Source organism: Sinocyclocheilus rhinocerous, unplaced genomic scaffold (genome assembly GCF_001515625.1).
Source record: "Sinocyclocheilus rhinocerous isolate Xijiao unplaced genomic scaffold, SAMN03320098_v1.1 scaffold1740, whole genome shotgun sequence".
Classification (NCBI taxonomy): domain Eukaryota; kingdom Metazoa; phylum Chordata; class Actinopteri; order Cypriniformes; family Cyprinidae; genus Sinocyclocheilus; species Sinocyclocheilus rhinocerous.
In genome coordinates this window covers 1,417,370-1,444,310 of record NW_015651446.1, presented here as the reverse complement: position 1 = coordinate 1,444,310, position 26,941 = coordinate 1,417,370, and the positions used below count along the sequence as shown (strand labels likewise).

The 26,941-nt window shown below is 35.2% G+C and overlaps 1 protein-coding gene across 1 annotated transcript in view; it reads right to left on the bottom strand.

The window, feature by feature from the left end:
* Positions 1–26,941, bottom strand: part of LOC107712784 (guanine nucleotide exchange factor VAV3-like) — a 70,531-nt gene that overhangs the window by 36,035 nt on the left and 7,555 nt on the right. Inside the window, exons 2-4 of the mRNA XM_016518121.1 lie at positions 17,444–17,560; positions 1,544–1,602; positions 1,375–1,440 (exon numbers count right to left, since the gene is read on the bottom strand). Of these exons, the coding sequence (XP_016373607.1) occupies positions 1,375–1,440; positions 1,544–1,602; positions 17,444–17,560 (242 nt within the window). The remainder of the gene's footprint in view (positions 1–1,374; positions 1,441–1,543; positions 1,603–17,443; positions 17,561–26,941) is intronic.

Sequence of the window (26,941 nt, the reverse complement as noted above, 5' to 3'; positions counted from 1 at the left end):
GTGTAGGGCAATAGAATATACGGTCTGTACAGTAGAAAAACCATTACGCCTATGGGATGTCCCCACTTTTCACAAAAACATGTGTGTGTGTGTGTGTGTGTGTGTGTGTGTGGGGCTAAGAAATAGATGTGATGAGGTTGAGTCAAAACATAGTGACAGCAACATCAATATTTGCTAAGCATAATATCAAATCCTTAAGCATGTCATATGAGGAGAACAGACATTTGTGCTGATGCTACTGTTGGCCTTCTCAACAGCCTGATAAACGACGGCTGAATCGCTTTTATTGCTCAGAAGTTGTGTAGTTATCATTAACTAAAACTATTAAAAATCTTTTTCGGTATTTCAAAATAAAGCTGGAATAAAATGAAATATAAGAAAAAAATGAAACAATAGTGGGCAACGTTTAAAACAGCGCTTTGAAACGAATGTGAATTGCAAACCACGGATAATTTGGTCTCGTAAGAATATGATGAAAAATGAGTTCATTTTGAAATCCCTGACTTTTGCTAATCTGAGCCAGGATATCTAGAGCACAGTTTGAGACATTGTTGAGATTTCTTATGAAACTTCAGGAGAATAACCTGAGGATCAAAATCTCCATTTGATCTCCGTTTAACTTCACTGCTGTTTAGGCGAAACAACTGAGACATTAAAGAGATCTGAAATGTCTTTCCTATGGGTGTGTGTTTCTACATTCAGGTCAGTTTCCTTTTATGGGTGGTGTAGCAACTGTGATCTCATATGACAGTGTGATTCAGCTACTATTTCCCTACATATACTGACATTCACTCACTGACTGACACACACAGTAGGAGTGGCTTATGTGGCTAGAAATGTAGTGCACTCATAATTGAGAGATCAGGAAAGTATAACACTTCTGGACTGTGGTGTGACAAAATAGCAGATCAAGTGGCACCTCAGGGCTCTTTGTGGTCCTGTAATCCTATGACCGTGTTTGTTGTTGCCTGTCTGCTGGAATAAGAGACCCTATACGTGGCAGTAGTGGGAACAAGAGGACACAGGCCAGAGGCAAAATCTGACAGTTTACGTCTGAGGCTGTTACCTTAACAGTTGTACAGCAACAATAACCCTCGGTGTGTGTGTGTATATATATGGTATTCTATGAATCAGTTGATTTCAACATTGTAAACATTATATCATATAAACACTGTTTTTAAAGTGTTAGTACATTTTGATGCACCATCTCACGATGCATTAATAAATGTTAACACACTAAGCAAAACATCAACCTAAGCACTCCTATGTGCTCCAGCCTGAGGTTCCTATATCTAACAGAGAGTGTAAAGTGAGCCAAAGGTTAAAATATCAGGAGGAAGAGAAACACTGTAAGCAAAAAAAAAAATGACTCACTCTATCAGATCCTCTAGATGGTTATAAATGTCCTCATCCTCAACACTCTCTTCTGTGGGAAATGCCCTAGAATAGAATGAGAGAGAGGCAGAGAGAGATAAAAATATGAATTTTCATCTGCTGCACTCTTAAAATAGTTAGAATTATTCATTTCGTCTTTTTCAAATACCTTATTCCAGTCTGCTGTGCAATGTGTGTATGAGAGAGTTTGGACAGTGTGTCCATAACCTAAGAGGAATAGACAAGAAAAATAATCATTATTTGTTAAGTAAGGGACAACAGCATACAATCAGACAGTTAGTATTGTTAACTACACTGCTACTTACTAAATAAATGGACATGAAATATTGATTAGAGCTGAAAATATATTACATGAGAAGAAAGAGACAACATGAAACTACCACAGATATGGGCCAATAATCAATTATACAGTTTAGCGGTCATTATACAAAATTATTTGTCCACCAAATTTCACCATTTTCAGAATTAAGCCATGTAAAAAATAATGTTCCCTATATATAACACAACATAAAAAGAAATACTCCAGAAACATGGTCATTTATATGCACTTACATATAAATAGGCTTATTTATTTTTCATTATAAAATACCCATCAAGTATTATATAATGAAATATGCTTGTAAATGTTAAAGATGAAAGATATGATTAAATTCTCATCATCTTTAAGGCAGACAAAAGCAGCACTGCAACATTAGTACCAGCAGGGGCCAGTGTGCATCAACATTTAAATGTCAGCCTCTGACACGAAAAGAATGAAATTCATAATTTGTGCTCTATATTACCACCAAGCAGCTCTTTATATGAACACATCAAAGCCATCAGCTTAATGCAAACAGACACAAACCTGGTCAAGCAAATATATGCACAAATACAGCACAGTTAAAAATCACCAATTAACACTCAAATATGTGCCTTTTTATAATGCACAATGTTCAGCTGTATTCAGATTTGCATATCTATGATGAGCACATGGGTAATTTGAGCATTCAAACTCGTAGCGCCCCGGGGAAGATGTGTGCAGAAATCAAATGAATACAGAGAGAGCATGGAACCGTCAATCTCTGAAAGAAAGAAAGAAAGAGAAAGATGCTCATCCTGTCTTTCTAGATTCCGTCTTGCAAAGAGATCTGATCCAACATTTGACCTTATATGCAACCAGCCTGACATGTTAAGGGGAAATAATTTATCATAATTCATCTGCATTGTTGGAGAACCAGTCAGTATGGCCTTTTGTGAACAAATGTGTCAGTTTTGAACCTGAAACCTTCACTTTAAGGACTTTCTGTGCATTTCCCACAAGAAAAACAAATTTAAAAAGGCACTAAATGATGTTATCAAAACGTTTTAATGGTTGAACCTTTAGGATTTTCTTTCTTCAGTGGAACACAAAAGAAGAAGAAGTTTAAAGCAATAGTTCACCCAAAAATGACAATTTGCTGAAAATGATCTCACTCTCAGGCCATCTGAGATATAGATGAGTTTGTTTCTTCATCAGAACAGATTTGGAGAAATTTAGCATTACATCACTTGCTAACCAATGGATCCTCTGCAGTGAATGGGTGCCGTTAGAATGAGAGTCCAAACAGCTGATAAAAAAATCACAATAATCCACAAGTAACACACACTACTCGTAAAGGCCAGAAGCAACAGTTTAAACCTCTGAATGATGGATTTGTTTATTACAAAAACAGCTTTTTACTTCACAAAACATAAATTAATGGACTGGAGTCATGTGGAGTACTTGTGGATTATTGTGATGTTTTTATCAGCTGTTTGGACTCTCATTCTGACGGCACCCATTCACTTCAGAGGATCCATTGTTGGGCAAGTGATGTAATGCTAAATTTCTACAAATCTGTCTCGACAAGGAAGCAAACTCTAAATCTAAATCTTGGATCATCATCTAAATCTTTAACAATGTTCACACTGTTCTTTTGCATACAATGAAGTCTGATGGTGACCAGGAGCTTTCAAGCTCCAAAAATGACAAAAAGTACCACAAAAGCACTGTAAAAGTAGTTCATATGACTAATACACTACTTTCCAAGTCTTCTGAAATTATACAATAGCTTTTAAGCCACATGGACTGCTTTTATGGTTTTTAATGGTGCTTTCTTGTTATTTTTTGCTGAGTGACAGCCCCTGGTCACATTCAGTTTCATTGTGTGCAAAAGAGCAGCACAAGCATACCGTCTAACATTTCTTGTTGTGTTTTACAAAAAAAGAAAATCATCCAGGTTTGGAACAAGATAATGTTTTTCTTCAAAAAGCAAAAACTCTTTCTGTCACCTCACTTACCCAAAAACACACGTTGGCGGAATATAAAACGGTCTGTCTATCTGTTCGTTCATGTCATATACGTTGCGTTTGGGAAATCTCAACTGGGATTTCCACCCTTCCACCCTCATATCAGCACCTCGCTATATTGTAACACTTACGCTTCTAAAAGGAAATGACATGATTTGTATTCGGGCCTATCACAGTATGTTCCACTTGGTTTGGCAGTAAACACCCTGTAAATTTAGTGTTAGGCTTTTCACAAATACTGGATGCAGACATATCAGCGCTGAAAGAAGACGCGCATGCAAACACAGGAAGTTATAATGAAGTTAAAAGAGATGAATGGTTTGTCTGGCTTCCTGTTCAGGTGAGGAGCTGTACACTACGGCTAAAACAAACTGAGAAAATCTCAATGTGCAAGTGTTAATTCTGTACAAGTATAACAACCTTTCATTGTGTTTCTCATTAAAACCGGCAACGCACAGAACAGGAAGACCAAAAATGGAGCTGGTGCAAACTAAGCAATGGTTATACTTTCACTTTCAAGAGGTAATAGACCATCAGGCCATCTCTCGTCATTGCAGAAAAATAGCACAGAGCTTTTTATGAAGTGTGCTAGGGAAAATTGGAGTGCCTGACATTCTACATTTAGAAAAGGGAAGATGCATTGAGAGTTTAAGTTCCATTAAAATAGAACAACTGAACAAATTTATATAGAGAAAAGCCCCTTTATTTCCAGGATCTGATTGCATCTGTAAGGGCTTACATAACATGGTGAAAAAGAGGAAAGGGTGGAACTGTCTCTAACAGGTGGTGTGCTTCAAAGACCCCCTGTAAACCCAGCAGAAGTGAATCAGGGTGGATCTGCGACCTCAGACTGTTTCCTGAGGATTCCAATTACTGTGGGAACGTTTCTCTCTACGAATATTTAAGGGGTTGTCTCTGAAAAAAATCTCTCTGTTTCTTTAAAAAGTAAACAGAGATGAAAGTTTCCAGGTTGGTTTGTAGATGCAGATTCACTGGAGTGACTGAAATAAGATTTCGGTATGACTCTTAAGTGTGCTAAGTGAGTCTGTTGAAGTCTGGTTTTATATTCTTAAAAAAAACAGTGGCTTTTCTCCTATTTATAATTCAACACAAAGATTTCATGAGAACAGAGAAAAAATAAAAAAAGATTCAGACATTTTTCACAGAACTTTTTAATCAGACTGAATCAGATCATGATTTCTTTGAAAACAAACAAGTTAATATCAAAACCTATTTAGCATTTTTGGGTCTTAAAATAATATATAATATAATATAATATAATATAATATATTAAATGGATGAAAAATTGTTAAAAATGTATTTTTAATTTTTTTACACACACACATAATGTTTTAAGTCCAAAAAAATGTTTAAATTAAATATTAAAGGAAGATGAGAATGTATGAACTGATGTGTACAGGCTACTTGCTTAATAAATGGACATGAAATATTGATCAGAGAAATGACTATAGTGCATGAGAAGAAAGAGACAACATGAAACTGGGTCAATAATCTATTATACCGTTTAGCAGTCATTAGACAAAAACAGTCAGTAGCAGTATTCACCATTGAAGTCCTAAAATTGTCTCTTAATATGAAATTGTTTTCCTCCCCATTTTTTATTTAAATGCATGCATCATCAGGCATTATGAACATACAAATCAGACGGACAGTCAGTGGAAAATCTGCCTCACAATGCCAGATTTCCTGACGTCAGTTAAACTAAGTGGGCTGCAAGTTGAAGTACAAATAATTCACACACTTCAAGGAACCGCAGTCTCCGCTGCTGAATCACAGGCACCAGGTCCAGGGAGATTTAAAATTACTGATGTCTATAAACACCATCTGATTAAAACAAATATGTCAGTCTCTAGTCAGTGAAAGGAGGTGCTTAATCTTTAGAAAATGTGGACTGTCAACATCAGAGGGTTAAACTAAATATTATATTAAGACATTATTTGGGACATGTCTAAACACAGTTTAATTTGAGTGGCTTATTTTCTAGCAACAAAGCTATGTTTAAAACAAGATTTTTCATGCTAGGTAATTTTAAAAGCAAATACACCATTGAAAAGTGTCACCCATATCATCTCCCATCTATCATCAAACTGCAAGAGCATGTTTCCTGTCTGTCTCTTGTCTTGTCTTTATCTGTCTCAATCAATTCCCTGCCCTTTAATGTCTCAAGTACAGAGCATGACACAGATAAACTAATCAGATAGTCCTTGTTTGGCATCAACAGTCCACATAAGGTCACTGGAAAGATCCATTCAAGTACACTTGCAAAAGTGCAGGTGCACACACAGACACGCACAGATGCACAGGTACAAACACTTTCATATTTACTGGACAGCCAATTAATATGCAAATATTAGAAAAGTTCTGACTCCTACTTAAAGCTATGTAAAGCATAAGAAGAATCCACACATGGGGATCTGAGTGAGTGTGAAACAGGCAGTGGGAGGGAAATTTGGATGCTTTAGTTCTAGTCCTGTCCAGTTGTTCAGTACAACAGAAGAGTGAGACAATTAATATACAGCAAAACGAATACAGTTTATTTGCAATAAATAAAAGACAAAGTATCATTCACTCTGGATCCTGTTTACAGTATTTTGTGGTACTCTGTGTAGTTTTATTATTACTTATTTACAGAATGCATTTGCATGTGTATAATTTTTGAATCACTCTTGGACTCTACAGCCAGCTAATTAAAAGAGATGAGAATGACAATTTTGAACTGATTTTTTTTCCAAATTCCGTTTTATTTATTTTTCCAAATTCCAAATGTAATTTTTCTGCATTCCTTTATTTCCATTTTAATATTTCAGGACTAAATCAATGTGATGGACATAATCAAAAAGCATGTATAATTAATTTAAATTATGACATTTTCTGGATTTATGATTTAATACAAATTTATTATCAAAAACGGTGGTAATCAAATGAAGACATGAAACATTAACAATTTAATGAATCTTTTAAAATTAAGCAGATTAAACCGAGCCATTCATTCACACAGAGAAATGCAGACCTCATATCTAAATAGTCCATAACGCGATTTGACTATTGTCCAGTGCTACTTTTGATTTACCCATCCAAAATTCCAAAGTCCATGAGATTTTTAGTATACAAAGTAAAAAGTAAAATAGTATACAAAAAAAAAAAAGAATTAGTAAAATGATATTGCATAGTTTAAAGTGCAGTAATAGCATGTCACGTCAGCCATCTAAAAGTTTATATTTTATCTACTCAAATGCATAACCTAAATACACGTATCATGTCTAAAGTCAACAGAATCAGAGCTTTATTCTCCTCCAGAAGTGAAGGTTTTGCAATGATTGTGATTTTACAAAAGTTTTAAACCAATGTTTCTCAACTCCAGTCCTCAGGACTTACCTGCCAGAATGTTTCAGTTTTCCTCATCGATATCTACCACAACCAGTTTCTGCATTTACATTATTACAACAACGTTGTAATCTGCAATCTGTTTTCATCCAGTCCAACAATCATTCATCAACCAATAACCAATACCATGCCCACTGCATTCTGATTCAGAATAAAGTCATGCATGAAATAATGCATTGTGATTTTTAAGACTTAAATGTCTTGATGCTTGCTTATATTGTGCCAAATGCTTCAGCCATTTCACAACTGTCTAGTCGTTCTCATAAAACACAGGCCACAGAGAAAGTTTACATACTGTAAATATTTAAAACTAGTCTCAAAAGCCTACATCAATTTAATTGTAAAAACAAAATGGTGCTGTAAAACATCTCTATTCCCTGATTATATTCTCCATAATAACACTGTACTGTACTTTTACATTCAGTAAGAGTGAATGTTTAATTATGAGCCTCAATCAGATGTTAAAGTCCCCCAGCAGCCTTTGTGGTCTATTTCTGTGTCTCTGTCTAAAAGCAGACAAGTATTTTTTCATACAGACTCAACTAAGAGACCATTATGGCTCACATACTTTTATATCCACTCTCTTATGTCTCCCTCTTTGCGGTTTTCCTGAAGTCACGTTCTTGAAGCGTTCCTTACTTTTAGATTCCAGATCAGTGATTATGGATCACTGGAGCTCAATATAATGCCATCCAGAGATCTCAGAGGACCGCTGACTGACACTTGTATGGAAGCTGTTTAATGGGTCCTGTGACTGTCAAGGTGATATATATAACATGACAATGAAATGAATTTTTAATCCAGTTACAATTTTTTCCATTTTTATGCAGATTAATTATTCATTTTACTCATCTGTGCTTTCATGGTTGTACCGTAATTAAAGCAGAGCTCAGAGACAGTACATCACTGCCTTGTAAATAAAACCACAGCAAGTGAAAGCAGAATACACTTACAGATGTTTTAACATGAGGAATGACATGACCAGCCAGAATGAGGGATCTGTGATGACTGAAAATTAACAGCAGTCATTTGCATATTTAAAAGCACTCATTTGTTTAAGTCCATTTATAGATCTTCTTGCCATAAACAGAGTCAGCTTTCTTCGATGCTTGTTGTCCACAGCCCCCAAAGCCTGTTTCAAGCTCCCATTCGATTCCTAGAAAATGTAATTTCAACAAAAACACTCATCTAATGGAATAATAAAGTAGATATAACATTAACATCAACTTTCTGACTCAATGATCAGGTCAGAGTTGTTCAGATTTTGAGAAATTTAGCATTGCATCACTTACTCACCAATGGATCCTCTGCAGTGAATGGGTGCCGTCAGAATGAGAGTCGAAACAGCCAATAAAAGCATCACAATATGCATGTTTGTAATAAACAAACTCATCATTAAGACACTTAATTTAATTTTCACTTCATTAACTGATGGAGTGGATGTTTGGATGTTACTGTGATGTTTTCATCAGCTGTTCAGACACTAATTCTGACACCCACTCACTGCAGATGATCCAATGATGAGCAAGTGATAATACTACATTTCTCCAAATCTGTTCCGATAAATAAACTCATCTACATCTTGGATGTAGTGTGTACACTTTCAGCAAATTTACATTTTTGGGTGAACTATTCCTTTAAGATTCATCATATTATACAACTTTTTGTTTCACAGAAGAAATAAAAACGGTTGTTTTTTTGGCTTTTTCACACTGATTCAATTCCTAACAGTTCATCTGAACATCTGCAGATCAATTCCTTAGCAGGACAAAAACAAACTTCACGAACAGAATGAAATTTACTTTCTGGCCTTTATGACTGTTTGCAATAGCACAATTTTTGGCATGTTCATCCTAATCTCTACGCCAATGTTCTAGGAGGTGAAAACAACACTGCACAGACAGAACCCGTGCTCATGTGAAAACATATTCACAACAAGAGTAATATTTCACTGAAAACCCCAACACTAACACTGATCTGAGCCAGGTGGATCCCACTTGAGAGGAAACAGCTGCTATTATGACCAACATAATGATCTCAGCTCATTGCTGTACTTCTTTTTATGAAAAATTAGCATTTTTCAGGTTTAAACAGCATGTTCTATCAGACAGCACATGTTGGTTATAATAGGGAACTTCATGAGCTCAAGATCTTTATCACAATATGAAAATAACTTAGCAACAGTATTTCTCAGTGTTTCACAACCAACTATGACTCCTCTGTAATTCCTCAACCGTGAAGGAAGCACACAGCTTCTCCCACACTCACACACTGTCCACACATCCGAGAGGATTAGTCCTCCTGTGCCCTGAGAGCCAGCATTCTTCAGCTTCGACAAAAATAGGAACGTTATTTAAAATATGCAAAGCAAGTGGAATTTCAACTGAATGTCACCTGATGACGAGATGGAATCAAAAGAGTGGCGTATAACCTGTCATGTGTTCGCTTCTGCGTTGATGACATCACTGTGCTTTCAATGAACGTGACACACATTAGTTCTAAATTTCTTCAGACAGCATTAGGGATGCACTGGTATCGGTATCGGGCCCGATACTGAGCTCCTGTACTCGTACTTGTACTCGTTAAAATGCCCCGATACCAAACGCTGATATCACACAGCATGTTATAAGCACCATATTCAGACAAAGAAACACCGACAACAGAACAACAGACAGCAGAATGGAGTTAAGGATGTCTACTACGAAGTATATGCAATTAATATAACGTTAAACATTCAGTATTAACGCCTGTATAGCTGATGTGTGCGAGCTGATAAACAAAGCACGCTGAGTGGATTGAGCGCGCGGCGGCGCAGATGCGCGAGCTTGTCGAGTGAATATACCTTTCTCACAGACATCACTGGAAAGTTTGTAGTTCGGTCGGATATGTCAAAAACAAGTAAGTAAAACAATGCACAAGTTACTTAACGGTAGGGAGAGAGCGATCTGAGTTCTTGTTATATTTTATTACCATTTTCTAAACTATAGCGAGTAAACTGTGATAATGTGAGAAATGTTGAAGGTGTCTGAATATATTTTGGTTTGACTGTATCTATTTGATAAATTAAGTTAACCAACTAACATTATACATACTCTTTTGGTTTCTGTACCCAATATTTAAAAACTTTACAAATGCAATAAAAATATTGGTATCGGTACTCGGTATCGGCAAGTACCAAAAATAAAAGTATCGGTATCGGGCGAGTACTGGAAAAAGTGGTATCGGTGCATCCCTAGACAGCATGAACCCTGCATTACTGGTCCATTGTTGACTGGCAGCTATGCACTCTTAAGAAAAGTCAGTAAAAATATGTATCCGTATTTATTTTTCACATTTGTTTTAAGTGTATTTTGAATTATACATTGCATTGTTTTGTGTTCTAGGGTTGAAGGAAATGTCCGCAAAGGTAATCCGTTGAGTTTATATCAATATTTGGAGCCCTTAAATGAAATGTTTTCAAGGCTTTATTAAGCAATATCACATGCATGTGGCAGAATCGCTGAAAAACAACATGATGGCGAGTGTGATATTCCTTTTAAACAACAGTTCAATAAGAAGTTAAAATAGACAAACTTATATTTTACACACTATATTTGTCTGTTTTGAGTAAATGATTCACCCTGAATGAATCAGCGTTTTTGAACAAATAAACTGGTTCGGTTGAGTAAATGATTCAGTGACTTGTTTCATTCCTGAATGTATCAGTATTTTTAAACAAACCATTTGAATGAATGATTCAATGACTGATGAAGTTATGCTAAATTATTGTGTGTATGTGTATTGTCATCCATGTTCTGTGGACTCAAAATAGTTCCTAAAAAATCTGTTCCTGGCTGCATTTCAGTCGAGTGCTTTAGGCCCTCATGAAAGTTTTACTGGAGAACTCTTTAAAAGGCCTTGGTAGAACATCTTTTCTAAAGCACACAGCTTTGTGCTTCACTGGAGCTGATGGGATCCAAACAGATGGCTCGGGGTGCGCTGGAAAAGAAAAATCTCTGCAAACAAAAATATCTCTAATTGGCTTTAAAAATGACAGCTTCAGTATAAAGCCTGGCAATGCTATGCTTGCAAGGATCAAACAGCTCATGACGGCTCCAAGCACGATTCGGCTTTTGTGTTTTCGTATCAAGCGCCCACTACAGACTGAAAAAAAAATCAGTCTTTGCAGCCCACTTTGAAGAGATATGCAGCTTGAACATGATGTGTAAATAGGACACTAAGGTGGTACAAAGTGTTTGATGTTTGCAAAATCTCTACATAGGACCCTCAGCGGTTATGATGTGAGCGTTAGATGTGCTCTGCAAAAAAAGCCCCATCTATAATAGCGCTGACCACAGCAAGGAACTCTGCACTCCAAAACACACACCTGCCTTTCATCTTCTCAGTGAGACACATTGGAGGGAAAGCAAGCAGCTTTAGCAGTGGTTCTGATTTTCAGGAGTTTCAGGAACATTAATTAAGATGTTCTTCTTGAAGTATAATTTGCCACAATCCTGATGTATTTTCTCAGAAATTGAGTAAAAAAGTCATAATTGTGAGATCAAAAATTTACTTTTTCTTATTCCATGGCAGAGGAAAAAAAACAGAATTAAGAGATGTAAACTGAGAAACTGAAACTGAGTTCTCAGAAAAAAAGTCAGAATTGCAGGACGTAAACTCGTAATTCTGAGAAAAAAGCCAGAATTGTAAGATAAAAAGTCACAATTATCTTTTATATTTTTTATTCCATGGTGAAAAAAATTATTGTGAATTATAAACTCGTACGTAAACTCTGAATTGTGAGGAAAAAAGTCAGAATTCTGAGTTTAAATCTTGAAACTCTGTTTATATCTTGCGGTTCTGACTTTTTTTCTCAGAATTGCAACAGTCAGAATTGTGAGATAAAAAGTCGCTATTACCTTTTTTTATTTAGTGGCGGAAACGGGCTTCCATATAGAATAGAGAAATATTAGGTGAAACATCTGTTTTCATTACATTAAAGGTAGTGTGACAGTAATCTAGTCTCATTTTTCAAGAGCCATTTTCACCTAGTGACAGTACAGTAGATGTGTTAAAGGGACTTGGTCTCAGGAAGGGTTTGGCGTTTAAACACACACCCCTCCCCCTCCATCATGGGGCCCCAGGAGTCCACCACAGGAAGCATGAGTAAGCTCGCAACTCAACCTTCAGGGAACGCCATGTAATAAATAAGAGGTCGACGAGTCAGGAAAGAGGAAGTGTGAATGCTTTCCAGCAGTTTACAGCTCTCTGCTCGGGGGCATGTGACTCTGTGACTGGGGTGAGACAGCCAAGCAGACAGAGACACAGACAGACAGAGAGACAGCCACACAACCAGGAGATCAGCTTCTGCCAGAGGCCTGATGAAAGAAACCACCACATGTATTTGTGGACTCATGTCATTTAAATCTTCTGTACACATAAATATGCACACTGGTACATATATAACTAAATACATGCATATATACATTTATAGGAATGTGCACAATATTTGCTACTTACAACAAATACACTTAGAAACACATGGGCAGTTGATATGAATTATCAAGCAGTGACAGCAGTTTCCTGTTTTTAAAAAAAGCTTTTTTCTTCTTTTTTCTTTTTTGAATACTCTAACCCTAAGTAATAAACTTTAAATAATTTAATTAATTCATTAATTAATTCAATAATTTGTTTTTTTTTTGCAATTTGTTTTTTTATGTATGCAGTAGATATGTACATAGATTTCCATGTATACATATATTTGCATATTAAAAGTGCAAACACACGTGTGTGTGTGTGTGTGTGTGTGTGTGTGTACACTTTTGATTTTTGTTTCCACATTTTTCTGAATTTGGTTGCACTTTCATATATTCCCTATGGGCTCCCAATACAATAGAATTTGTGCTGCTAGAATTGGCTTCTCCTGGGCATAGTTTAGCTAGAGTGTGGAGATCGTCAATGCGTATCTTTCTAAAGATTCTTGAGGAGAATCAGAGCACTTGACACACACCTCCTCATATAGTGTCTGTGTGTGTGGAGTGTTCTCATTCGGAGAGCCCAGCACTTCACATCACTGCATACTCTTGACTAACAGCAGATGTCAGATGCTGTTCCTCTCAAAGAGCTCTGACACATCCCGACATTATACCCCTCAGGCCTGAACTGCTTCTAACACCCAACTAAACAATGATTCCTGGGTACCATCATTCAGCGTAACACATCTTACATCCTGTGGTGAGATTACATGGGCTGTCTAACACCTGCTAACACCTGCACTTGTTTCCAATACAGTCTGCTGTTAGCATATGTTGCTAAGCTATCATGATACTCTGATAAGCACAAACTGAATTAGTCAATTTCAATTAGACAGAACTATTTTTTGACACTCATTAGTACTGAATAAAATATTCCCCCTGAAATCCAAAATTAAAAAACCTTGTCACTCGATGCTCAATAAACGCCACATCCACTCATGAACAAGAGCCTTGAAGGGCACTTCATCCCACACACGTTTGTATGCTTGTATATAAAGGCTTAATTGTGCATTCAGTGTCCATATAATAATAAAAAGTAGTAAAGACAGAGACAAATAAGAGAGAGACAAGCTGGCAATGTGAGCGCAGCTATTGATTTTGATCTATTGATATTGATCTTTCTCCTTAGTGGCAGTGATATATTTAACCATGGAAATCCAATAGCAGGACAGATGCTCTGCGCTTTGTCTCTTTCTGCACTCTCTCTGAGTGATTTTCTGGTCTTCTGATCTTCCTCTCTCTCCTTCAAAGCCCACGGGCACTTGACATTTGTAAAAACTCACAGATCTGATCATTTATGGTGCTAAATATGATCCATCTTCACCTCAATAACAGTGTCAGTTTATAAGCAACAACATTTATAAGAAGCCATGAGATGACCTGGTGACTGTTTAAACACAATTCCTTAGGAAATTCTGTTTCCTGTTTCTCAAGTTTCCTGAACTAACTGAAATTTAGGAGAACTTCACCCATCTGTATTCAATGGGTCTAACATGCCAAGTCAGCCTGTGCACTAAAATGCAGAAGCAAATACCTAATATGTCACATCTGAACTTATTTCCATTGGTTTGTCAGCAGCTTGTGGCCAAGAATAGAACAGAAGTGCTGATGATGGGATCACATGACTGATGTATCAATAACATCATGGGATATGGCATGATGTTAGTGTAATGATGTAAGCAAATTCTCAGTTATGACATCAAATGTAAGTGCCTAAAAATCTAATAGAGTGCAAATAATTTAATTCATGAAACAAATACTAACTTTCTAACATTTCTGAGCTAAATTAGGGGTAGCAGCTAAATAGTTGTAGTCAACATGGTTTGCATTGCAGGGTTATTATTGTTAACTAAAACTAAAAATTATTGTTTAAAGTCACATTAACTGAAATAAAGCTGAAATATTTAAAACATAAATATTTGATGAAAAACTTAAACTTTATAAATGTCACATTGGCAACTAATTAAAATTAGTTTAAAGCTGAAGCACTAAAATTGCTAACTAGAAATCAATAAAAAAAATTAATCTGAAGCTAAAACTAAAACTGAAATAAAAAATAAAGTAAACCTAAATAGTAATTTAAAAAAAAGACAATAAAAAAAATACAAAAACATGAAATACATACACATAATGTAAAAAAAAATAAAATGATGCTCCAGGGGGACTTTCCATGAAAGGTACCTGCTAAATAGTACTTAACTTACAACACATCCATTTCATATAAGTGAAATAATACATCCTAATTAACCATTCAGCAAAGAGTTATTAAGTTTCTGCTCTGATTGGAGGATAAGAAGCATCAGATAAATGGAGATGGATGAATAAGAAAGGTGGAGGTCTATGAATGGATTGATTTAGTTAAGCTGTCACTGTGTCTGTAAACATATAGACACATCGGTCAAGCAAGCTAACAGCCATGCAGCTCAAAAGCTTATTACTGAAGAGCAATCGTTACCATCTATCAGTCAGTGAGAACTCTCGTCATCACAACAGGCAACCCAACACCACTGCATCAACAGCACAAAGAAACAGAGATGAAAATCATAAATCATTTTATTTTTCACATTTTAAAAGCAATTGTACAGCAATTAATTTTATATTAAAGATGCATATATTTTATATTAATATTCGTACTGAAGTACCATTTGCATCCACAATATTTAAAATGCACTAAACACAAAAAAATGTTTTACAAGCCTATTTTAAATATATATTTATTTTATTTCATACAGTGTGTATTTTAATTAATTTAATTACATTTATACATTTACAAATACATTTAATGAAAAAAAATAAATTTTCATTCAGTTCAATGAACTAATAAATATATGTATTTTTTAACCTTTAAAAAAATTAGAAATGAATTTTGTGACATACCATATCTGTTACTTTATTTCAAACTTCCCTTTAAAATTCCTTCCAGAACATTGTGATAAAACAAGTGTTGGCAGAGTTACCCGTAGCGAGTGTCAGATGAATGAAACCAGTCATGTTTTGCCAGTCATGTGGAAAAAATCGGTGATGTCTTCTCTGCGCGTTCTACAGAGGACTGAGTGTATCCCCGTGTCTAAATGTGTGTATGAAGACTTTCCCCCTTCTGTGCTTATAAATACATACACAGAGACTGTTTGAGATAAGAGAATCAACAGATGTGCATGTACAGCAGGCATCTGTGGACAAATCACATGACATGAGCTCTAATACATGTCTGACAGTGAACTATAGTGTCAAACCGACTAAACTCTGCACTTTATATAAGCGAAGGGTCAAGGGCACATGAGCCCTTTCAATGCACAAAAAAGACATACAACATTTCTTTGCCAAAATACACATTAGTGCTAACTTCAGCTTTGCAAAAAGCTTCTAGGAAGCACATTTAGTTTCACATTGAAACCACATCTATTTTTAAAGCATACTAGGATAAATGGGGAGGTGTAACACCTAAAATGTGTAACAGTTCACTCAAATGGTCGATTTTGTCGCTGCATTAGCAGTCTGCACTGAGTCCGGAAGTCTCCAGACACAGCAGGAGTGGCATTTTATGGTGCAGCAAGCATTAATTAAATTGAACATATACAAGTATATGAAGAGTTCAGATGCAAAAGCCTCTAAGTGCCATCTGAAATTTTCGTCTAAAATGAGTATTTTTATCAGGCTGCTATATTTAGGTTCAGTAATTTTCATCTAATGACAATGTATAGGTCCTTTTCTATGCAATTAAAGTGAAATAACTGAACATAAATATAGGAGCCTGATAAAAATGCTCATTCACTTTTGCATCTGAACTCTTCATATGTAAAAATATAATATGTAAATACGTAAAAAGTTTACATTATGTAAATAATTAATTATACATTATGTAATAGTTTGTTAAATTAATATAAAATACAATATAATCTAAAAAATAATGTATATATTCTATATATATACTTGACTGTTATTATATATATATATATATATGTTATTATATATAGTGCTAATTTAGTTCTAATTAATACATATATGCACAAATTTCCCAAAAATCCCTAAATACAAATATATTATAATACTATTATAATAATGTTTTTGTGCACAGTTATAAAATATGAGATAATATTAAATATAGGATAATTCTGTCTTTTTCTTTTACAAGAGCCACATCAAAACCTGCTACAGTAAAACTGATGGCTTGCTGTTTATTTGTTTGCCTCCCTAGGGAGGAATATTACACGATCTTTCATGGCATCACACAACACTCAGAACTAATTTTGCATTAGGACACCCGTTGGGGTTTAGGGGCTCTTGACTGTATTGATCAGTGCAGCACCAGGCCTGGGGCAAAACATCTGCCTGGGTCAATATGCTCACTAATACACAATTCCAAGTTAAAAACAGACACGGTTTCACTTTCTAAACACACGACCGCATACAATCAGTCCAATAAGCATGTAACTAATTTGAGGGCGGCCACTTCTCCTGCGCTGCCCCTCCTCCACTGATCAAATTAAATTACCAGCAGGATGAGACGCAGACACTGAGACTTTATTACAGCAGATAGCCAACAAAGAGCTCAGCATCTCTGAACATAATCAACTGAGACACAACACCACAAATAACACAGCCAGCTCACAGGCTAATGTCAGAAAACTCAACACACAACCATATCTGTGACTGACACACCATAAACTCTGACGGATGACTGTGGCACAAGAACAATTCAAATTACACCAGTTAGATGATGCTTGCAAACCGAACAAGTGAATACTGTATGTCAGTGGATTATGGGATGAATTCAAAAAGAAAGCATTTCAAATAAGAGAGCTGAAAGTGAAATCTTTTCTTACCTTTCCGAAATCTCGAACGTCAAACAAATCGAAAGCCTCAAACAGCTCGCTCTTCTTCATGCCGAATATCTCTGAGCAGGCATGCAAAAATGTCCTGATGTTCTTCAAGCAGAGAAACTAGACAGAAATAAAGGCATATTTTATATTAAAGAAGCATATTTAATATTTAAACTAGTTTTATTATTAATATTCATACTGAAGTATCATCTGCATTCACAACATTTGATGATTTATTTAAAAAGAATGATAAACAATCTAATAAAAATATTATTTGAAGATGATACATTTTTATGAATATTTTAAATTTTTACATGCTCATATAAAAGTTCATACATTGTCATTTACATGCTCATGAAAAAAAAATATTTAAACAGAAAATAAGTTTTAAAAAATTATTAGATTTTTTTTACACCAAAACTGCCATAATTTTGAACAATTATTTTCTGTTTAAATATTTTTTTCATGGGCATGTAAATGACAATGTATGAACATGTATGATATGTATGATGTGTATCATATATGAGCATGTAAAAACAATTAAAATATTCATAAAAATGTATCATCTTCAAATAATATTTTTGTTAGATTGTCATGATAAAGTCATTCAGTATATCATTCACACTATATTAACATACAAATATAAGTTTTATTTAAAACTGGATCTTTATCTGATTTTCCCCATCAATTATTTCAATAATCAAACATAATTGTCATAATCAAAATAATAATTACTTTAAATAACATAAAGAACAGGAAGGGACCTCACTTGAGTTTTGAGAAGACAGGTTTGAAATTAGCAAAACTTCTACATTCTTTATATTCCGAGAGAAAGGAAAAATTCCTCACAAAAATTCACTTTAAAAATCACCTTTCCAAAATAGAAGTCACTCATTAGAATATAATACTGATTATATAATGCAATATAATTAATATAATTCTACACAATAGTATGACTTATTATTTTTAAACATTCTCAAATTCAATTAAACATGAAGGCATATGAGAACTATAACTAAAAAACATATGGGAAATCCAGACTAAATGCAGACAAGCCAGCATCAAGCTTTTTTAAATTTAATTTTCCATTCTTATTTCATGCAATACTTGCTTTGAATCATGACTAATGAGTTTCCCAAACAGCAAAAGACTGGCGAACATCCAAAGCATTCATTTATAGAGTGAAATGAGATGAGTCTCCAACAGAAGCTGTCATATTAAACAGACACCTGTGTTGACTCATGACCACAGCTGTTAAAAACTGATACTTTATCAGAACTCTAGATCCAGAATCTCATCAGCAGATCATGCTGTTCGACCACAAAACTCCACGGTAACTGCAAGCTATCAAAAAACCATAATACACTGAATCATACTAAAGATTTGACTCCTTGTGGTCTTTTGAATGAAAGTCAGTAATAGTAGTGAAATTAAGGCAGTATTATTTTGCATTACGATAGCAATATTGTTATTGTTCAGTACTGCTTAAAATATGATTAAACCAATAACCAATAACAATTACACCAATCAAAATTAAAAATAAAAATCACAGATATAAACCACATCTGTTAACTTGTCCAACATTGTAATATACTGTATATGTGTGTGTGTGTGTGTGTGTAAGTTATTTATTCATAATTAATAATTAATGTTATTTATTTTTTACAATTATTTAAATGATCAATTACTTTTATTTTTAGTTTTTTTAATTTTTTAAATTATTAAAAATATATATATATTTTACAATTATTAATAAAACTAATTATTATTAATTAAAAAATACTATTTAAAAACTTCAATAAGTAAATTAATAATTTTAATAAAATTCAATAAATTCAATTATTATTTCGTTTGTAAAATTAACTATTTATATTCCGTACTGTTAATAAATCAACACACTAATAGTTAGTAGCCTACACTTAAATTACTGGAAATGAATCTTGCACATTTCCTTTAAAAGAAAAAAAAATTTCAGTTTTGTAAAGTTATGATCTGTAATTTCCTTTCCCAGTATGTGCAAAATGCCAGTGACAACAGACACAGGACATTTTCATCAACAGTGCAGCAATGTGTTCTTACAACAACCCAGAAAACAACGATTATAATCTTAATGGATGTCCTGTTACGGTCCACAGTTCAGCACCTTTCCCCTCTCGCCGGGCACGTTCACAAGAATGTGTCTGTTTCTACCAGTTATATTATCACCCTCCATCTGTTGGTGGCCGTACGTTGCCTGTCAAGCTCTTGAAAAAGAGTTTCACATCTTGTTGCAATGCCGTGTTTCTATCTTAAGCAACGAGGAAGTGAATTACATCAAGAGTCTCTGTGTTTTGTGCGGCAGCTGCACCTGTGATTTCTTGAAACAGAAAGTGCTTGCATTATAATGTGAAACTGTAACCTCCGTGAGAGCAAGGACGCTCAACCCTCAGCCTCAAATCAGACTCGTCCTCTGGCATATGATGTATAGAAAACATCAGTCTGAAAAATTCATAAGGCCAGCTTTTTCTCACATACGAACTAATATGTCTTGTCTGTGAGAAGCTTGCAGATCAACAGCGACACACGCACCGCCTCTCAGTTCCCATTCCCTCTCTACAAATGACTCCACCAGAGGCCTAGGGCCACACTTATGCACAGATAAGACAAGCAAATGTTTAGCGAGCAACTGTTTTCAACACATTTTATCGGAACGCATCTCACGCTTGCCCTGGAGTCTTTAGGAGTCCTGCAGGGTTTGGAGGAAGCTAGACAGAAACAGAGAGGAAGACGAAGAGAGGCGAATTTTTAACACATGATGTGTCTATACTTTCAGTGCTGTTTTGTGCATTACAGCCGCTTCGGACCCGGTGGGTTTTATTGGAGAGAAGCCCTGCTCAACCCAACATGGCTTTGGAGGAAAACTGCTATTCCATCCACTACTGCACTGCTGGATCTCTGCGGGAGACTCACAAATGTCTTTTCCTACTTCTCCTAAAGGGCATACTGAGACTAAGAAGGAGCATAGTGATACTGAATGTATAGCATTTCATTCATAATAAATAGCATGTGTGAAACAGATAGCGAGATGGCTGTGGAGATACTGATTCTGGTTTAAAGGGGACATGCGTAGAGGGTTGGCTAGGGATGTACACATTAAAATTCTGGTGTGAGTGAGTGTGAGTGAGTGAGTGAGTGAAAATGTTTAAAATGGATATTAATTTCAAGATTTGCTAAAGATCACATTTAACAATGTATTATATTTTTAGTGTTGTTACCGTTAACTAAAACTAATTTTTTAAGTGTTCATTGACTGAATGAATGAAGTGAAAATTAGTGACATTAATGATAGTAATTGAAATAAAATAAGCTGAAGTACTAAAATTATTAAAACTAAGATAAAAATAAATGAACACTAAAAGGAAATACTAAACACAGCATTGTGCTAAGACTATTTTATTTAGGCACAAACATATAATTTATATTTATTTATAGAATTAATTATGAATTTTGCTGCATACGTGTGAGTGCAGTTGAGTATCTTATACCAATTGATAATCAGCCATAAATTATTTGTGCATCCATATAACTGACTGAATAAAAACACTAGCTGAATTGAACTGGTTTCATCATGAATGAACTTTAAACAGTTATTGAACTGAACTGAACCAACACTGAACTGACTGGAGCTCAATAATGCCTCTATTGTCTGGTCACAGCTGCTTTACAGCAGAATTTGGCTTTTTGAAGTTTGCAAGTGTGAATTATTGACTGTGAAGCAGCTTTGATACAATCTAAAGCAATGTCTAAAGCATTATTAAAGTAAAGGTGACTTGACTATTTAAAGACTCGTATTGCAAAACTATTTTAGCGATTGGTTAAAATAGGTTGCCAGTGGTTGGTAAATAAAATGCATGTTTTAGCGATGTACATACCACTGTTAGCGATTTCACCTCTTTGTGTGTACACAGTACTCCTGTCTTCATTTATGAGACACAAAGTCTCCTCAGACACGTATTCTAAAATCAGCATGCTCAAGCTAAAGCAGCTGGTACCATCTTAGCATCCCACAGCCTGAAGACATCAGCTCTTAAATTCTCAAGGCCTCTGTCTAAGAGTCAAGGATAAAGACTTCCTGTCGGGACTCTAAGTAGCCGTGGGTCTAGCCGTCTCCCTGTCGCAGATGCAGCAGAGAGAGACGGGGAGGTTTTGGAACATTAGTCTAATTGCTTGGTGCTCGAATTGTCATTTAAAGCCATTTCACCCGCACTGCTAAAAGATCACGCGGTCCACCATCAGATGTTTCTGTGCCGCTGCATTTCCCACACACTGCCATCACATAAAACACATATCGCTTTCCATGTAAAACAATATGTTTACGGAAATAAACATTTAAAAGTGCTGTATCCTACATGTTTACAGTACTTACAATCACTAACTTAGGAACAAGCGTGTTGTTTTTGTCACTGTACTGTTCAGATTTCTAAGGAAATTAGTCGTTATGATTGGCTAAAATGAATAGCACTGCTTTACTTACATTTTCCATTTGTGAAAGGAATACTACATTTGCCAGATCATGCACTGTTAATTTGTCCCACGATGCAATGCATTCAATCTGTTCTTCCATTTCCAATGTGATAAATGAACTGAAAGTGATATCAGTGATTTTGAATGTCAACTTTTGGCAGTTTGATCAAGGAGATATTTTTACCCAAATTGAGATTTAAAATAACCGTTTTAATTTCTGAGAAAAAAAACTACAATCATCAAAAGTTTTAAGTAAATAAATCAATTTTTTTATGAAATAATTTAACACTTCAGCATGGATGCATTAAATTGATTAAAAAAAAAAATAGTATTGAAGACATTAAAGAATTAATGTAAAAAGTAACAGTAAAGATCTTTCTAAAGTGTGTGTGTGTGTGTGTGTGTGTGTGTAAGTTATTTATTCATAATTAATAATTAATGTTATTTATTTTTTACAATTATTTAAATGATCAATTACTTTTATTTTTAGTTTTTTTAATTTTTTAAATTATTAAAAATATATATATATTTTACAATTATTAATAAAACTAATTATTATTAATTAAAAAATACTATTTAAAAACTTCAATAAGTAAATTAATAATTTTAATAAAATTCAATAAATTCAATTATTATTTCGTTTGTAAAATTAACTATTTATATTCCGTACTGTTAATAAATCAACACACTAATAGTTAGTAGCCTACACTTAAATTACTGGAAATGAATCTTGCACATTTCCTTTAAAAGAAAAAAAAATTTCAGTTTTGTAAAGTTATGATCTGTAATTTCCTTTCCCAGTATGTGCAAAATGCCAGTGACAACAGACACAGGACATTTTCATCAACAGTGCAGCAATGTGTTCTTACAACAACCCAGAAAACAACGATTATAATCTTAATGGATGTCCTGTTACGGTCCACAGTTCAGCACCTTTCCCCTCTCGCCGGGCACGTTCACAAGAATGTGTCTGTTTCTACCAGTTATATTATCACCCTCCATCTGTTGGTGGCCGTACGTTGCCTGTCAAGCTCTTGAAAAAGAGTTTCACATCTTGTTGCAATGCCGTGTTTCTATCTTAAGCAACGAGGAAGTGAATTACATCAAGAGTCTCTGTGTTTTGTGCGGCAGCTGCACCTGTGATTTCTTGAAACAGAAAGTGCTTGCATTATAATGTGAAACTGTAACCTCCGTGAGAGCAAGGACGCTCAACCCTCAGCCTCAAATCAGATTCGTCCTCTGGCATATGATGTATAGAAAACATCAGTCTGAAAAATTCATAAGGCCAGCTTTTTCTCACATACGAACTAATATGTCTTGTCTGTGAGAAGCTTGCAGATCAACAGCGACACACGCACCGCCTCTCAGTTCCCATTCCCTCTCTACAAATGACTTCACCAGAGGCCAAGGGCCGCACTTATGCATAGATAAGACAAGCAAATGTTCAGCAAGCAACTGTTTACACTTGTTTGATTTCAACACACAATCAGAATGGCACATCTCACGCCTGCCCTGGAGTCTTTAAGAGTCCTGCATGGTTTGGAGGAAGCTAGACAGAAAGAGAGAGGAAGATGAATAGAGAAGCGAATGTTTAACACATGATGTGTTTGTAGTTCAGTGCTGTTTTGTGCATTACAGCCACTTAGGACCCGGTGGGTTTTATTGGAGAGAGGCCCTGCTCAACCAAACACGGCTTTCAGTTCTGTCCTGGAAGAAAACTGCTATTCCATCCACTACTGCACTGCTGGATCTCTGCGGGAGACTCACAAATGTCTTTTCCTACTTCTCCTGAAGGGCATACTGAGACTAAGAAGGAACATAGTAATACTGAATGTATAACATTTCATTCATAATAAATAGCATGTGTGAAACAGATAGTGAGATGGCTTTGGAGATGCTGATTCTGGTTTAAAGGGGACATACCATAAAAAAATGTATGGATTTATTTCTTGCTATTTTGAAATAGAGAGTGTCATAATATGTAGATTGCATTTTGGAATTGAGAACCAGTTCTTATTTTGAATTACTAAATTGCACGAGTATCCGCTTTCAAGTGCATGACATATTGTTTTCTGCCAAACTAAATCCTGCCTAATTAAGCTGGACTTATCACAAAAATGTATAAAAAGAGTATGATATGGCTCCTTTAAAGTCCAAAGGCAGAGTGTTCACACCAGTAAGGCTTTCGAGATGCTGAAGCTTTAAAATGATTCACCAAAATTGATTCTAAGTCTGAGTCCTGGCATCCTATTAACAGCAGTGGTTCCAAAAGTACCCAAAACCTCATTCAGAAGAAATAGGAAGTCAAAGGCTTCAGACACTTTTACAGTGTTACGTCCTGTGCAGAGAGCACCAGTGAGCTGTGTGCAGCTTTTTCCCTTGGTTTAACCAAGCAGACAGTTAAAAAAGCTGTCTTGTCAAAACAATGTGCTGGATGAAGCATCGGTCTGCAAAGATGCTTAATTAAAAATGAGTGCAAGAGAACACAGTGGGTAGAGGGTGACCCAGAGCATCAACTTGACAGTCAGTAGGGCATGCTAGCACTGAAGCGTTCTCCATAAAATATGCTTTGTTCAATACATTTATGAGCTAGATTTATCTGACATCTGTTATATGGATTGCAATGGTTTTATGAATTGTAAATGTAGTCTGTAAATGCTCTCCAAAGCCACTTAAAAACAGTCTGATGAAATATCCATTTAGTGCTATCAATGCTAACAACATTGGTGTGGTATAGCGGTAGCAAGGTTATGCAACATTCAGAATTTGATGTAAATCAATTTCTGAATTTGGATTAAAGTAGCAAAATGGTCTGAAATCCAAAGAAATTCTTATAACTAATTTTAAATAGAAAATCTTATTTTAAAAGCCTGGACATGATGAACGGACGGACGGATGGACGGATGGACGGACGGACAGACAGACAGACAGACAGACAGATAAATAAACAGACAGACAAATAGATAGACTCTCTTAGTTTCATTTAAGTTAAAAACAGTCTGATGAAATATCCATTTAGTGCTATCAATGCTAACAACATTGGTGTGGTATAGCGGTAGCAAGGTTATGCAACATTCAGAATTTGATGTAAATCAATTTCTGAATTTGGATTAAAGTAGCAAAATGGTCTGAAATCCAAAGAAATTCTTATAACTAATTTTAAATAGAAAATCTTATTTTAAAAGCCTGGACATGATGAACGGACGGACGGATGGACGGACGGACAGACAGACAGACAGACAGACAGACAGACAGATAAATAAACAGACAGACAAATGGATAGACTCTCTTAGTTTCATTTCAATTCAAATTTCAATTCAAATTCACATTCATGATTTCAAAGGGAGTCAACTCTTCAATTCTCAATTTTGCACAACTCTGATGGTTACACATCTAAACTTGTAGCTTAAAAGGTGCAGGTTCAAAACCCACCTGATCTCCTGCATGAACTATCACTATCGTACCCTTGAGTGCTCCAGGAAAACTGTTCCTGCAATATAATTTAGTATTCCTGTAATAATTTACCATCTGCTAAACATCTCAAATCTATATGAAAGGTCAGACCTTTAAATATTTCCTGTTAACTTAAAGGTTAAATCCACATTTTTGTTAGAGACTTTCAGGAGTCTCTATATTAAAAATTTGGTCAGATGTGCTTAGCATTGACTCATAGCAGTTTGGTGGTGAACAAAGCAATATTCAAACCCCCCAAAAAATCAATGTTGACCTTGGATACATGCATTCTATTGATTTTCTTAGCATATTTCCGATGCAACAACTGATTGTTCTTATTAAGTGGGATGCTCATGGCATCACACTGTGTAAAACGGACAGGAGGGGAAGAGGATAAACACTGGCTGGTGGCTATATATTGTCATCACTAGCAGATCTGTGGTGAATTGCCCTTCACAGGGCACTGCACACGGGTTAGCGCACACCACACTGGGAGAAATGAGCCGTCAGGACAATGTGAGAGAGCTCTGATGGTTAGACTTAGAATCAAACAGCCTATGTTTGGAATAGCAGCATACTACTCATAATGTTTTTGCTGCACTTGTACTCTATGCAGATCTTCTGTATGCACAGAATGCTATTAACGCAAAAATGTGTAATACAAGAAATACTGTATCCCACAATGCATCATGATCTTGATCCTTCCATTCTGGAGAAACAAATAGTCCAAAAGCAATATTAACTGCAAAACTATATATATATATTAGGGCTGTCGATTTAATGCATTAATCTGATTAATTAGTTATGGAGAAAAATAACGTGTTCAACTTTTTAAAGCAATTAACACACCTGCCCCAGATAATAAATAATCAAATGTAATGTGTCATACTTTTCAAAGCTTTTTCACAAACAAAAAAGTATTTCCACAATATTTACTGTAAAGGTACATGCAATGTCCCTTTAATGTAAATGATATTCAAGTTACATTATAGTTAAGTAAATTATAGCTCCATTTACAGTAAAAATGACAGTCATTTACATTTCACTATAATTTTTATATAATACATGTTCCCTTGAAAATGATAATGCATCACATTTGTTTATATTTATTTTAAATTAAATATAATCAAGTGTGATATGTCATCATTTTTAAGGTGACGTATTAAATTATATACTACTGAAATAGTTTTTATTTAATAATAATTTATTAATAATATTATTGAAAGTAAAAAAATGATAAAACTTTGAAAATGATGACGCCTCACATTTGATTACATTTCATTTAAAAAATGCATTTAATCAAATGTGATGCATCGTCATTTGCAAGGTAAGGTATTTATTATAAAAGTACATGCATTATCTTAGCCCCTGTCCACACGAACGCAGCTTTTTCTACACGGTTAGGCCGGTCGTCCACACACAAACGCAGCATCAGGTCACTGAAACCGAACATTTTTGAAAACGCCTGCCAGGGTGAAGATGTTTAAAAACTCCGGTTGCAGTGTTATCGTGTAGACAGCGAAACCGGAGTTTTTGACTTGTGAC